General features: G+C 36.0%; 1 protein-coding gene across 1 annotated transcript; it reads left to right on the top strand.

Moving 5' to 3' along the window:
- Positions 1-333: 333 nt before the first annotated feature.
- Positions 334-12,854, top strand: LOC146141636 (vitamin D 25-hydroxylase-like). Its single transcript, XM_083390218.1, has 9 exons — positions 334-429; positions 1,979-2,088; positions 4,448-4,569; positions 5,701-5,822; positions 6,929-7,073; positions 9,156-9,319; positions 9,668-9,819; positions 12,245-12,335; positions 12,747-12,854. Exons 1-9 carry the CDS (start codon positions 334-336, stop codon positions 12,852-12,854), a joined length of 1,110 nt encoding a protein of 369 aa, XP_083246344.1.
- Positions 12,855-15,618: the final 2,764 nt, after the last annotated feature.

Genomic DNA, 15,618 nt, shown 5'->3' with positions numbered 1-15,618 from the left:
TTATTTTCAATCAATTTAAATTATAGCCTTGTCCCAAACATATACAAATAAACAGTTACCGGGCCGGTATCGTTTGGTTAAAACATAAAAGTCGATCATAGTTATTTGTCCAGTACGGTGATGTCGGTCGTTATCTTATGTATATATTTTGGTCTCCTATAAATACATATATATACATTTTTGAGGGGGGATATAAATGTAAGTTGTGGCTTATATTCATTAATTTTTGCCGCAAATGACCAGACAAACATTTCATAAAAAAATGCTTTTTTCGGCGATTTACGTCATACCTATCATGTCAATAACCGTTTCGTGATTTTATTTTGCAGAGACATGGGCTCGACCAAAATGGAATCGATTTGTGAAAGCGAGGTGACCGCATTTGTAAAGTTCATACGTGACAACAACGGCCAGCCGATTTCAATAGCAGTGAGTTTACTTAAAAATATCGTATTTTCACTGAAACACAATTTAAAAATTTCGGTTCGCCCCTAATTGCTAAAAAGCCACATGTTTTTGCAACGAATAAACCTCGTCATTTCTGCGTCACAACTCGTGCCCTAAATTCATTTTAAAGTGATCAGGAATCGTTTATGATGTTAACGAGTGATGTAAATCGTTAAAAGAATGGCATGTCTTAAAGGACTTTGAGCACCTATTTGCAATAGTAAAGTTTCTCTATGCCGGTGAAAGCCTCATACTTGTACTTGGCCTGATATTTATAAAAGGATTTTTTGCGCTTCGATCAAAATTATTCCGTCTTAAAAATACGAACGTATACATATGAGCTGAAACTTACCGATTTACATTTCGCCAACCAAATAAAAATAAGAAAACGGCAACCTTAATCCTAAAAAAGCAAAAATGGCAATGTAAGTTGTTGTGTTATTTACGTATTTAACCTTGAGCTGTTTGTTTAATTCTCCCAACCATTTGATCAATGCCAACAAATCAGGGAATGCACATATTTTATTTGTGCTCAATGCGTCACATCCCAAAGTTAAATTAAAGTTGCATGTTGAACGAAATAAGCGCGATTTTTTCGAGGCGCGATGCCTTTTTTGTCGCCTTTTCTTTAAATCGACTTCAGTTGCGCATTTGCGCACAACTTCCCTACGTAATAACAGGCCTTAAGCTTACTTTTTTTGGCGTCATAGTACAACGTCAAATTGCGTGTATTTGAGATCATATTTTTTACCCGTCCTGCCACCACATTTTATGCTTCTTCTGCAGCCCGCGGTAACAAATAATTGCCCAAGTGTACCCAATATTTTTAACTCGACCTAAACGTTTTGCAATCGTCAACCTTGTTTAGCGGACAACTATGATCAATTGTTTGTTAAGGTGTTTGATACCTCAAAGCTGTGGGTATTTTGGTGTTTAGTCCTTACCTCTTTAAACAAGGCTTTGGGTTTTCGGTATTTAACCAATACCTCTGTTTTTCATAGCTCGCCAGAGCTCGCATTTGCTGACGCTTTTAACGTCGCCTCAGGGTTCAGCGACTTCACACGTGACACAATCGGAGAAGCAAACACACTATATGACTCAGCAAACAGATAGTTCGACAGCAAAACTGACTTTGCGTTACTTCTTAAACCTAACGGCGGATTATGCTGCCGCCTATACTTTTCAAAATAAATATTATTTCTATTTTTTTTAATTTAATAAATTGTTATAAAAACGTGTAAAAATTTTTATGGTTTTAGGAAAAAATTATTTTTTTTAATTGATTTTAAAACTTAAAATTTTTAGATAGCGATCAAATAATCTAAGCTTTGAGTTCGAAACGCAGTTAAAGGGATAAACTTGCTATAAAACCGATAAATATTAACAGGTTTTGACAAAATTACTTTCGTGTGCGAAGAAAGTGAAACATTCCAAACAGATTCATCCAAAGCGTTACCACAATGCGATCTGTAGTTGTGTAGAGGTTTGATATTTCCTGTACGTTGACCTAAACTGTTTTGTTTGTTTGTAGAACGAGCTGCGTAAGCTAACAGGGAACATCATCACACAAGTGTTATTCGGCAAGCGCTACCGCTATGACGACGAAGAGCTAATTGAAATTGTTGAAACAATGGGTGGCTTGTAAGTAAACGTATAAACAGGGTTGTAATCTGCTATGAACAAAAAAATAAACATGCTACTGATAACTCGGAACATATCAGGAATATGAATTTGGAAAGTAGGAACATCGTAATACAAATATTCCTAAAAGCATTTGTTGCCCAAAAAATGCACTTTTTGTTTGAGGTTCATTTTTTAATCTGTTAGGATTTACGATTGCGGGCCATGTATAATATTTTTATCGAAATTTAATGACTTAATATTCGAAGGAAATATAAGAAACCATGCAATAAAAACTGTAGTGAGGCCTAATAAATCCCAAAATAAAACAAACTAAGAACACAAGAAATAAGCACATCACAATTTTTTAAGACACTTCACCCAAAAATTAGCACAAATCTGAGAAATAAGCACGGTATGGTAACTTTACGTATAAGTCTTGCTTTTTACCGAATTATCCTAAACGCTTCATTTGACATCGAGATTTTGGGCAGCCCGTATAAGGTATAACTTTTTCGGAATCCTAAAAGACAAAATATGAGAAGCAATAGGAGTCTTTTTGCTATAAACCGGAAAATAACATAACAAATCATCTACGCCGACAACATGTTATTTATGCTAATTTTTTAAATATTATAAGTACGATTTAATTCAATTCAATTCAATTTTATTATTTCGGCACATAACGTTGATACAACAACAAAAGCAGTACGATTATTTAATATGTCAGGAGGCACCGATACAACCAACAAGTTTACCAGTCAAGGTGCCCCCTTTCACAATATATATTAGCAAACGCAAGAATTATTTAAACGTATTAATACTAATTATTTAAATTATTATAAGTTTTTAAATTAGTTCGTAGTAAGACTCTGAAAAGGACACCAATAAATGAAGCAGTCGAAAACAACAAATGCACATATACCAGGAAATAAACTATATCAAATAATATTGCTAAAGAAAAAACAAATATTACTGGAGTAGTGAAATAGCAAGTTAGAATAATTGGAGCAATAGTTTTGTATTTAATTTTAAGTTGAATATTTCCCCATACCACTGGTCCTTGATATCCAAGTGATCTCTGCCTTAGTGATGTGTTTGTGCGAGGTAAAAATAATTGCCTAGTATCCTTTAATCTAGTTAAATGATCGTGTATATCAGAAATTTTAGATTTAAGGCATGTTTGTGCCCGGGTATTAAATACGTGACGGTTACTGTCGTGTTGGGTAGGAATAAATTTGTTAAGTTCCCTCTGGACGACCCTTAGTAATATATATTCCATTCGTTGTATTGCATTTCAGTCTACACGGACAACGATAACAAGGGAAAGGACATTCTTGCTATAGTTAAACTAGCGAAACACTTATCCAGGATTAATCCCTCTGTTTGCCCATCCCTCTGTTGCCCATGGGGCAACACTTAATTTTGGGTTAGGGGGCACGGGAATCTTATAATTGTATAGTTATTAGTAATATGACTTTGGCGACTTTATTTTGTGACGTCAGGGGACCACGTGCGTCACGATCCACGAAAAGTTAAAAAAAAACACTGTGTTGAAGGCTGCCGAATGTCCTCATTTTCCTTAAATAAAATTATGGTTCTTCGAGCAAACTGAAAATGCCCAAAACAACCGCTTTACGTATTGTACTCTTTTGCTTATCTTTTAAACATAATTATAGTTTTGTTTGACTTTTCGGTATAGGACCTAATTAAGTCAAATGATTTTTTTTCGGCAACAGTATGAGTTCTAAATGTTTTTCTCGCCAATGAGTTCTATTTGTTTTCTTTCCCATTTTTTTTCGATTCCTATTGACCAAAAAGTACGAAAACCTGAGTAAAATTGCCCTGAAAGCAATGAAAAACTTTATCTCAAGGACAGAAAAAATAACATTCCCAGCAGCTAACTTTAATCGTAAAGAATATTTTTCTTGCCCCTTCGGCTGTTACTTGTGCTTAATATAATTTAATTCATCCGAAAACAGATGGTACATTATTTAAGGTAAAACTACTTTTTTGAGGCGATGAAAATGTGGTAGATTTTTTTTCCAAGATTAAATATATTTTTCGTGCATCTTTGCAAACATTGAAAACTGCGTAAATAGACAATATACAGATTTTAACTGCTTAAAAGGAATTTTAGTAGAAATAAATAAAGGTTAAGCATTTTAAAAATTAGCAGAACATTAAGGTAAGGATGTCCACTAAGGTTACGTGGTAACTGAACCAACCCAACATAATATAACTGGTTGCTGGTTAACCAACGCCACAGATACGCCAAAAAAATTTTGTTGAATTAAATTTGTCTTTATACAGTGCCACCTGATTCCCTTATTTAGAATTAGACAAATGCCATTTACAAAGATAATATAACTGGTTGCAGGTTAACCAACGCCACAGACACGCCATTGCTGGTGGCGGTGCGGACATGCTTTCCGCTGACGTACATTCCACCATTTTCCGGTGCAGTGAACCGACTCCGGACACGTCAGTCCTATTTACTCGGTAAGCAAACATTGGCGACGCTTTGACGCGCTTTGAAAAATACCCGCTGGAGATAAAAATTGGGCCGGGTCTTTTTTCAAAGCGGCGCTTTAATCGTCGTGAAGGATAACACTCCACCAAATGTGGTTGTATTAGGGCTTTTGCTTCCGATTAGCCCGTAATTGCCAACAGCAGTATAAAGCAGTTTTATCGTAGACGTGTTTTCTAACACAGCTTTTTACAACATTAATAACACTTTCCCTTTCATGAATTTAATGTTGCTGTCAGGCCTTGTATCAATTGCAAAATTGTCCTTCCGGCATTATTTTGTATTACCTTTCTTTTTCGGTCATTTGAGGAGTAAAAAACAAATGCGATAATCTATACCGTTGTTAAAATTCAAACCAAACCTTTTTGAAACTAATATGGAAGTAATATTAAAATTTGAGATTGAAAACACCAAATAACACGTTTATTGATTCAATTAATTTGAAACTTTTTGGATTGTTTAACGAGTTGTACTGAACCAACAAAATTGTATAAATAAAGACCAACTGTTAACTGTAGTCCAAACTCGTATAACTAGATAATTAATTCTAATCTAATATTTGAGTTTCTTGTGTGCCCCAATTAGTTCTTATCTAATTCCGATTTTACCAAAAATGCTACCTTGTTCAACGGAATTTTAGTCGCTTCGAAACCAAAGAATTTCAACGAAATATTTTGGTCGAAACGACTTGTAGGCAATTTTTCAGCCTAAAAGACAAAACCTATTAAAAAGTAGAACAAGAATATTTTAAATTAACATTCTGATTAGAATGAATTGCGATTTAAACTAAATTTGTTGTGAAAAAACGTAATTCTAGTTCAAATTCTAATTTATACTTTGGTTTTAGGAATTCAGTAATTCTGTTCTAATCTAATTTGAGAAAACTAAAATGATTTAATTCTAATATAGTTTTAAAAAACTGAAATGATCCTATATTAGTTCCAATTTATTTTTAGAAAGCTAAAATAAATCCTATTGTCCAAGTTAGCTATAACCTGCAAATTTAAAATAATAAATTAACCAATGTGTGAATAAAATATATTCCATTTAACAGAACTATCAGGCGAAATTAAAAGCAAAAATAAGCTGTGTTATACTCGTAGACAAAATCGGAAAAATCGTCAACGAACGGAAAGGGAATTACAAGTCGGACAAGGTCGAAACTTTTGTGGATGCTTTGATATGCGAGCAGACGATGAGCGGAGATCACAAGACTGAAGTCACGGTTCGTAAACGTTCAGCTATGTTAAGTAACAGTTTTCTTGTAACTGACTAAAACAGGGATGACCAACAAGTAAGAAACCAAGAGGCGCATTGCTTAGTTGGTTAACTACAAACAGCCTCAGCTTTCACATGGAATCTAGCAGTTGGTGGTTACACATGGGCAGAGTTATATATTACCCTGCTTCTTCCTAACCATCTTTTCTTATAAGGATTTATTATATATGCTACACCATAGCAATATTATGTAGGCATTGTAAGGCTGTACATCTAGCCATTTTTATTCAAACTGCAGGACTTCTTGAATAAATACCATCACGCTGTCAACGTTTATAGTCTGTAAACTTGATTGCAGAAAAAGAAAAGGATTTGAGTAGAGATGAATCCCGTAGTTTTGTTCAAAGACTTGGTAAGATCATGATGCCGTAACACAAGTCTCGTTTAATAATATATGCAACGAACAATACAGTGTATATTTTCTACCAGGATTTAAAAACTTTCAAATAAATTCTCAGAACTTTCAAAAAACTATTGGAAACTTAAAGGATTTCGGGCGAAATTATATTGAAAAATTAGATACAACCTGAACGTATCATCCGCGCAAAACTGGTTGAAGGGCCGCATGTTACTCGCGGGCCGCGTGTTGGTACCTCTGGACTATAAGAATTAATCAAAACGAAAGATATTTCTGGAGATGTTGTGAAAAACGTTCAAATATCGCTGCCTGAAAGTAACCCTGCAGATTCCTGCCCTTAAACCGAACATTATTTCACCGAAAAAATATCATTTTTTATGATAAACTTACCTTATCAGTCAGCAAAATGTTAGGATGTTTTTCAAAGCGCTTTTTAAGCTTTTCAACTGAGATGTCTGATACTTACATTTTCTGCCTTTACCGATACCCGATATTATGGACAAAATTTGTCGCGATTAGATTCGTTACCAATGACGTCATGTTATAACAGGCAAACAAATAAAATTAAAGTAATTTTATTTAATTGTGTAACATGAACGTAAGAGTCGGATAAAACTGGTTGTAGAGCCGCATATGGCCTCCCCTATGCCAAAGGAACAAATTCTATATACCTTATGGCTAATATATTTTATAAGGACGGTGTTATTGAGAGCTACTGCTTCGACATGTGGCTGATGGGTTTGGAATCAGCAAGTTCCGTTCTCAACTGGTGCTTGCTTCTGCTTATTCGCCATCCGACACTTCGACATTCGATCCGCAAAGAAGTGGTTCACACTTTTGGTGAGTTGTTTCATACGATCGTGCCAACTAATCTCAGTTGGAAAAGATAGTGTTAAATAAAGAAGAAAAAAATTCATTGACATAACAATAAAACGTTACGTTTAACGGGCAAAAGTTAACAGCAGGATCGGAAGTTTCATCTATGTGAATCGCTTTGTTTTGATTTACTATGTGTGGAAGTTATTAAAGTTGGACCTATTAATCAACTAACCACACTAAAGTCGTGTCAATTTAACAACCTAAACGTTGTAAATTGGAAAAACAGTTGATGCGGCCAAAGGAGCTCTCGGTTGAATTAAATCTAAACTAACCCTTGAGTAAAAACCTAATTCGTTTAGTTCGCTAGAGGATGTTCTATCTATATACGAACACAAGTTGTTATAAAACTGAAGAAAAGATAAAAAGGAACAAGCGGCAAAGGGCTTTTCAAGTAGAGGAATGGGAGGCCAAAATACAAAAAATCATTCCCGAATTATCTTGGCATAATAAATTCATATTTTTTGCCGCGTGCTGAGTTAATAGACGCGCTGTTTATGTACAATCAACATCAACACAGCGGTCAACCAAATTTAAAACCAACATAATTGGGAACGCAAAACAAGCATTTCCCTTCTCTTTACTTTTTAAACAATTCTCTTGAAACATAGTGAACACAAAGCATTACATTCAAAAAACGTTATATTTTATTAAAATTTTATTAAGTCACCAATTGTTGACAAAAACTCTATGCCACTCTTTATTATAGAGCTATTATAGATCTATGTCACATTTGTCCTTTGTTATGTCATGTTGTTGTATTATAACCAGGGCTGTGGAGTCGGTTAAAAAAAACCCGAGTCCGACTCCCGAGTCCGATTCCGGCCAAAAAAATAAACCCGAGTCCCGAGTCCGACTCCGGCCAAATGTAAGATTTTGTCGAGTCCCGAGTCCAGCTCTGACTCTACAGTAGGCCTACCATATGTCCTCTTCTAGGAGGATTTGTCCTCTTTTCTCAAGAAAACTGAATGGTCCTCCGAGGACGCTCAAAAATGTCCAAATGTTCGCTTTTTTTGCTTTTTGAGTTAGTTGCTCATACTTTTTTTTTTGCGCTAGCTCTAAGTTAATATTTCATTTTTGCAATGAATCACATGGTTTCGCTGTGTAGTACACCACTCCTACAGCGCTGTACAAACTCTGTTTTTGCCAACTTTAACATTAAAACGGCAAAAAATTTTCGTTCTCTGCGCGAATCTTTTCTACTTAGATGTTAACTTTTTTTAGGACAAAGTCTCTTTTAAACCCAATTTCTTTCGCGCTTTGCGCGACCGATGACCTCTATTTTCAAGTTGTCTAATTGATATTTAATTAAAAATGCCGAAGTGCTTTTCGTAGAGCAAGGCATGGGAAAATTATCAAGGGGGACACGGCTGAAAAAGATTAAGAACCACTTGTCTATGGCATCAGGTGGTTCTCAGCAAACGCTTTCTTTAAATTTAGACAACAATAAAGCAAAATATAAGCTATACATTATAATGCTGAAAAGGAAAATTCTGTTTACTGATGAGCTACGCCAGTGGTATCCGTGTTTCAGAAAAGGACGTGTTATTTTCGAAGCTGAATGCAATAATTGTGGTATGTTTTTCTCAAACGTAACAATTCTACTTTCGTTTTACTTGCAGGCATGAAAATGTCCTCTTTTAAGGTGCTGGAAATATGGTAGCCCTACTCTACAGCCTGTATTTTTCCTATTTACGCAACTATATTAAGGTGGATTTTTTGCAATCCACTCATATTGATGCCATAATTGATCCCCCCATTACATAGTTAAAAAAATATTTCACCATTTGCTATTACACTTTTACAACTTACATTTTGCCGCCTTAACAGTTTTAAAATTTGATACTGCGCATGCGCACGTCGGACTCGGGACTCGGGTAGTTTTACCTGGTCTTACCCGAGTCCCGATTCCGACTCCGACAAAACAAACCGACTCCGTCGAGTCCAGAGTCCCGAGTCCTACTCCGACTCCGCAGCCCTGATTATAACTCGTCCTAAATCAATTTGCAGGCATATAATTAGCCATATTATAACTTGAAATTACAGGTACTAACGGTATGCCAGCATTTTCGAAAAAGCAAGACATGCCACTGACATCAGCGTTTATACTTGAAGTCATGCGATTCAAAACCTTGGTGCCGCTCGGATTTGAACACGTGACTACTGCCACAAGCACATTAGACGGATATACCATTCCTAAAGGAACGACGGTAAGACACAACGACATAAAGCGGTTTTAGAAAAAAAAATTTTAACAAGTATACTTTAAAAATTATATTCCTATTAACTTTGGAAAAATATATCTTACAAAAAGATTGACTTTGATTGCGAAAGAAAATTCTAAAGAAAATTTTTTCAATTTGATGTCATTTTCGCCATTTTCTTGAAATGGCGAGGATATAGTTTGTTGTAAATATTGAACTTACTCTTTTAGCACTTCTCATTACATTTAGATTTCAACATTGTGCATTTTATTTGGGCCTAATTGCTTAACTAGTTAATCGCCAACACATACATTGCCTTTTATTAGGGAAATTAACTCGATTTGGATTGTTAAGGAAATTAACTCGATTTGGATTGTTAAGGAAATTAACACGATTTGGATTGCTTTAAAGGTAGTGGCCAATCTGCATGGAGTTCACATGGACCCGGACGTATGGAAGAATCCCAGCAAATTCGACCCTCACCGCCATATTGACGCCAATGGAAAGTTAAAAAAAACATCGCACAAAGTTATACCCTTTTCGCTGGGTCCCCGTTCCTGTATCGGGCAGAGTTTGGTTCGAAGGGAAATTTTTATCGCTCTCGTTAAAATTGTGCAAACTTTCGAAATGACATGCTTTAATTTGCCGCCGGAGACAACCAGTTCACAAACTGATGCTCTCATTTGCGCACCGCCCCCTTACAGTATATCATTTCGCAACGTCGCGTTTGCATCGCCCTGTTGACGACAGGTAACCTCTTTATAGACTGTATTTTGTTTTTTTAGCATGCGTAATTATACTGTTGGTGTTTCTGATCCGTGCTTCGATTATATGTATACGTTTGTAGGCTATTACGAATCGTGTTTTGAAAGTAGAGCATATTTCCGTTGTTAACTGCGCATAATACAAATAAATTACATGAAACGCTTCGAACGAACTCGAAAAGATTTTGTAAAATTCAGATGTTTCGAATACACAATACATAGGTTTCTTAGTATTTTTTGCAAACATAATTAAGCCATATTATTTTATAAAACTGATACTTTGATGGTAGCATGGAGTAGTGTTGAAAAAAGTAATTTTATTGTTTTTAATATATGAATTTTTAAAGACAAACTACTCTTTTTAAGGACGGATTTTCAATTAATTATACTCCTTTAAGGTTTACAGAGGATTATTAAAGCAGGGGTCAAACTAGAATAATTTTTTACCTAAACGCAAAACATGATCTCACAGGAACACATGAAAAAATTTCAGAGATGACTTCACAATGTTACGTCAGAGCGAGATGTCCAAAACAATAAGAAACCTGAGTTATCGTTCGATGTCGTGCAAAAATATGCATCTAAAAAAAAGTTTTCGGACCTATAGTGTAAAAAATACATCGTTTTACCTGTACGACTTACCAACAATAATGTTTTTACCGGAACGTCCTTGAGACTATAAATACTTTACCTTTTCACTACTTCAAAGGAAACATTTTGAAAGTCCCTGTTCCCAATTAAAACAAAATGTTTTAAGAAAAATATATAATGCATAAATAATAAGTAGCCTGGGCAATTATTAGAGAAGTTTTATGGTTTAGCAATGCATAAAATTAATTGATAAGAACCTTTTGGAAAAGATGTGGTGCATTAACAAGATCTATTGCGTGAGAAGATAAATTCAGCACCCTAGATATGCCCCAACCTTAAGCGCGCCATGATCATGAAACAATCAAGTCGAATGTCATGCATTTTCGGATTGAAATCAGAAGGTGTCATTATTTCGAGTTGAACCTTTCAAATCAAGATGTACAACTTTACCACGTTTCGGATGTTCTTTAGACGAATGTGTAGAGCAGTGTTTCTAAACCTTTTTTACCCAAGGGCGCACATGTAAACCTTTTAAAACGTGGCGTGTATATCTCTTTGATTGCTGGCAAGTTTATTACATAGACCTCCTAATTTTATTGTCTATAAAGTACGGTATGCTTTATGAGGTAAGCCGAAAAACTAGGCCTTAAATATTGTAAATTATAAAGACACAATTTGTTAATTAAATCTGGATGGAAACACGACCCAAATAATACAATATTGTTTAAAAGCAATTTTTTTTTCAGGTTTATAGAGGCTTGTTAAAGCAGGGGTCAAAGTAGAATAATTTTTCGTACCGGAACGTAACTAATTATCACCGGAAGGTGTGAAAAATGTTAGAGATGACGTAACAAAATTACGTCACTGCGGGACATCCAACCAGGGGTTTTCAACAGTTTTTGTTGCGACGCCTTTGGAAATTTTTATTGGACTGGCGACACACCCATCAATAGGATTTTCACAAATGTTTACTAAATTTCGTACACGAAGGGCGATTTATTGTTTGTTGAAGAAAATAATAACTATAAGCGTTATATAAGAAACAGAATTACTATGCGGCGCCCTTGGGAAAGTAAAACGACGCAGGGCGTCGCGACGAATTTGAAAATCTTTGTCTTAAACAATAATAAATCTGAAGTTATCGTTCGATGTCGTGCACAAATGTGCAACTAAAAATTTCGGATGACCTTGCGAAAATGGCCTGATGAAATAATAGGGCCTCAACGGTACTGAAGGTTTGTGGAATTTGGGTAGCCCGTACATGCTGGGAGTGCAAGCGGCGACTGGATGTATTAGGTGGTCTTCTTCGTTGAGGGCATTCACATTCCTCAGTACCGTTGAGGCCTTTACTAGCATCCGTTGGAAGTTTCATCCACGCCTGTGCCATATGGTTATCAAAATCGTTTAATCACATACGTCAGCACCCTACTAACCTTGCAGACAGGTTCGTTTTTACGTCTCTCGTTCAAAACAGGTCATTTTCAGGTAAAATCATGGTGACCTTTGACGCCAAAAGCCTCTTTACCAATATCCCAGTTGATTACACCATCAAGCTAATCCTTTATTCCGTTTTTAGCAAAGAAGTAACAACTTTCAAGGTCTCCACAAGAGTCGCCTCAAAAAGCTTTTATGTTGGGTCTCTAAGAACACTACATTCCAGTTCAATGGTGAGTTTTTCAAACAAATATATGGTGTAGCAAAGGGCTTTCCCATAGCCCCGATGATGGCAGACGTCATGATGAACCACGTAATACACAAGGCAATCGACAAGACTAAGCCCGATCACAGGCCTGAGCTACTGTGTCGTTACGTTGACGATATGTTTTTGGTATTTTTTAATGTTGAATCACTGGATGTGTTTTTTGACTGTATTAACTCTATTCACCCCAGTCTATCCTTCATTAAGGAGCTAGAACACAACAGTACGATCAGTTTCCTAGACGTTTTAGTGAAAAATACCAGCGGAGTAGCCCAAACATCGACATTTAGGAAACCTACGCACACAGGTCTCTACGCTAAATGGTGTAGATTTACTCTTCTACTTTATAAACGCAATTTGTTTTTTTTCTCTGTTGAAGAGGGCTTACAGGATCGCTAACTCCTACAAGGTTATCCACATGGACTTTGTTACTAAGCAACGTATGTCCGCTGGAATTTCTCGACAGATGCATCGAGCAGTTCTTTAATAATAAACACCGACTCGAAAAAGCACCTTCATAACAATGCAAGGAAAACCCATTACGCTATATGGATCGCCAAGAAACATTTGCAGCGATCTAGTGTCGTGTATAAATTAAGTTGTTCATGCGGCGCTTCTTACATTGGCCAAACCCGAAACCTGTTAACGAGGGTCAAAGAACATAGGGTCGATGAGAAATCAAAGGTTTGCAGACATCTTCTGCAACATTCCGATCATAAGGTTGATTTTGGCAAACCCGAAGTTCTCGGTTGGGCTTCAGACGTTTTTAGATTGCGGCTACTCGAGTGTACCTGTTTAATACCTGGAGGTGCTAAATTATGCTCCTACTTTCGAAACTCAGACTGATAACAATTGCGTCCCATCTCTTATAAGTGATGCTTAAATTGCTTCCGAGTCACATTAACTGAAGATGATACAAGCTCGTATCGAAACGTCTCCAGATGATGTCGATCTACTCGACCTTTTTGGCTTTTCAATTTATTATCAATCTATACATTACAGATCCGTGCATAGTGTACCCGACTTACATCTCATTTTGAAAAAAAAAACGTGGTTCACTGACATGACCTATTGCGTGAAAAGAAAAGGTTTTGGCAAACAATTTATGGCACCAACCCTATAAGCACGCCATGATAATGAAACAATCGAGCCGAATGTCACGTGATTTCCGATTAAATCAGTATAGGTGTCTTTATTTCGAGTTGAACCTCTTTTCAACCGTGCATAGCGGGAAAAAATCAGCACGTTTCGGAACTTCCCCAGACAAACGTACACCTTTAGAGATACATTTGGTATAAATAAACCAAATTTACCGGATGTAACTATCAGTTCTGCTTAAAGTCTTACTGAAAGTTTTTTTCCGGTCGAGACTGACACGGCGCAAAATAGACGTAAATCATGTTTTAAGGTAATACTAGGTGCTGATTCCAAAAATTCTATCACTTTGCATTGAGCTTGCCAAAAAGTATCTTTTTGTAAAGATCATGAAAAAAAATTTGCAAACCACCGTTATTTGTAAAAGTTCACTAAATTTTAACCCCTGTGAAATCTGTAATTGTCAATTATTTGTTAAACTTAAAACATGATTTACGCCTATTGTTTAGGTTTGGGTTATTTTTATCGTTTACAGCAACAAAACCTGTCTTAAGGCCACAATCCAAGGTCAAATAGGGGTCGAATCAATGATGCAAGTCGCCACGCGAAAATATTTACACAAAAATCGGGTAAAGCTCCTTGTACTTTTAATAAACTCGTGATAGGTTTAACAAACTGGATGGAAAACCCCGTTTAGGGCCGCGGCTGATATGTAGCCGAGCACACATGAAATTATCAAGTAATAATTGTATTGTTCTGTAGACAGTATTTCGCGAATTTAGTTCCACATTCTGAATATGGTTCAACCTAAAACTGATCTAACCACCGTTGAAAATTGCATCAAGCATGAATTTGTACATTGCGACGAACCTTAAGTTTACGTTTTACGCAAGTGTTTCTAAAAGGGATTTTTTCGAAATTGTACTGGCTTTCAACGATCGATCAACGTTTTGTATGCTTCTTTCATTGCACTGGCCTTGGGCGATTTTATCTAACATTTTCTCATTTTGCTTTAAGAAGGAGTTTCCTAATAACACATGCAAAAATCTCGAGGTTTACGATCAACCAGCGATTTTTATCTTGAAATACAAATTAATCAAATAATATTCGGTTAACAACTAGATGTAACTTACCTAATAAAAAAAGAAAATTTCGACATATTAACCTGGAACTATGGGGCATCCCTATAGTCTTAATAAACATCAGCGTTGTTCAAAATATGTCGGTTGCAAGCTGCACCATAGAAAAGAAACAGATTTTCAGCTGACACCAAGTTGTTGATTAAGAATGTATTCACATCATTATCGTAGTTACTAACATGGCGCCACCGGCTTTATAGCGCTACTCTTCAGCAAAACAAATCCAGAACTAGGCATGTTCGATAAAATCGGATCGGAGCCGATACCAGATGCCAAGTGACAGTACCGGTAGCCTTCCGATAATATAAACTAATATCGATACCGATCCAATGACAAAGTAATATGGGTGTTTTTGCCAAGATTTTCTTTCTTATGCAGTTATTTGTTTCTTAAAAGGTAAATTAACTACAAAGTAGACCAGGGGCGTGCAACTGTTTATCGCAACGGGCTATAATGTATAATTATGATGGTGCTGCGGGCCAGACAATCGAACAACAACAATTTTTTTATTGGAAAACGTGTACAATCAAGTTAACCATTAAGTGATTAATGAGATGTCTGATATCCTCTCTCACCAGAGATCTTACCAATGTCAGCTTAGACAGAAGTGGCAACTCGAAGTTGATTTGACAAGTGCTCATCTGTGAGCTGATTCCTGAATTTTGTCTTGAACATGCTTTCTTTTTTCGGCAATTGCTTTAGATAACTTAAAGCTCAGTTTTGTAACAAGCTCAAGGTCTTTCTTATAACAATAAAATACCTCTTGCTGTTTGCTCAAAGACTTTTCAATTACAGCATTTTGTCAACCCGCAATTGACCTACAACGCTATCATAATTAGCAGAGTGTTTTTGACTATAGTTCCTTGAAATTAAACTCTTTCATTACCGTTTTAACAAATCAGGCAAACTAGTACATCTTGCTTGTTGAATTTCCGCTTTTCATAATCAACTTTATTTTCTTGCCAGCAGAACAAGGCAGTTTTACTAAAATGCACACTGACGCAATAATGGAGGTTC

The sequence above is a fragment of the Ascidiella aspersa genome, chromosome 5 (genome assembly GCF_963924565.1).
Source record: "Ascidiella aspersa chromosome 5, kaAscAspe10.2, whole genome shotgun sequence".
Taxonomy (NCBI): domain Eukaryota; kingdom Metazoa; phylum Chordata; class Ascidiacea; order Phlebobranchia; family Ascidiidae; genus Ascidiella; species Ascidiella aspersa.
Note: the sequence above shows the minus strand (reverse complement) of the source record. Positions and strands in the feature narration are given on the sequence as shown.

Bases quoted from the DNA above. Each gene is read 5' to 3' on its own strand.
- LOC146141636 (XM_083390218.1), top strand. From the start codon at position 334: ATGGGCTCGACCAAAATGGAATCGATTTGTGAAAGCGAGGTGACCGCA. The intron at 7,074-9,155 runs GTGAGTTGTTTC...TTGAAATTACAG, and splicing joins AGAAGTGGTTCACACTTTTG to GTACTAACGGTATGCCAGCA. The intron at 12,336-12,746 runs GTGAGTTTTTCA...TCTCTGTTGAAG, and splicing joins CACTACATTCCAGTTCAATG to AGGGCTTACAGGATCGCTAA.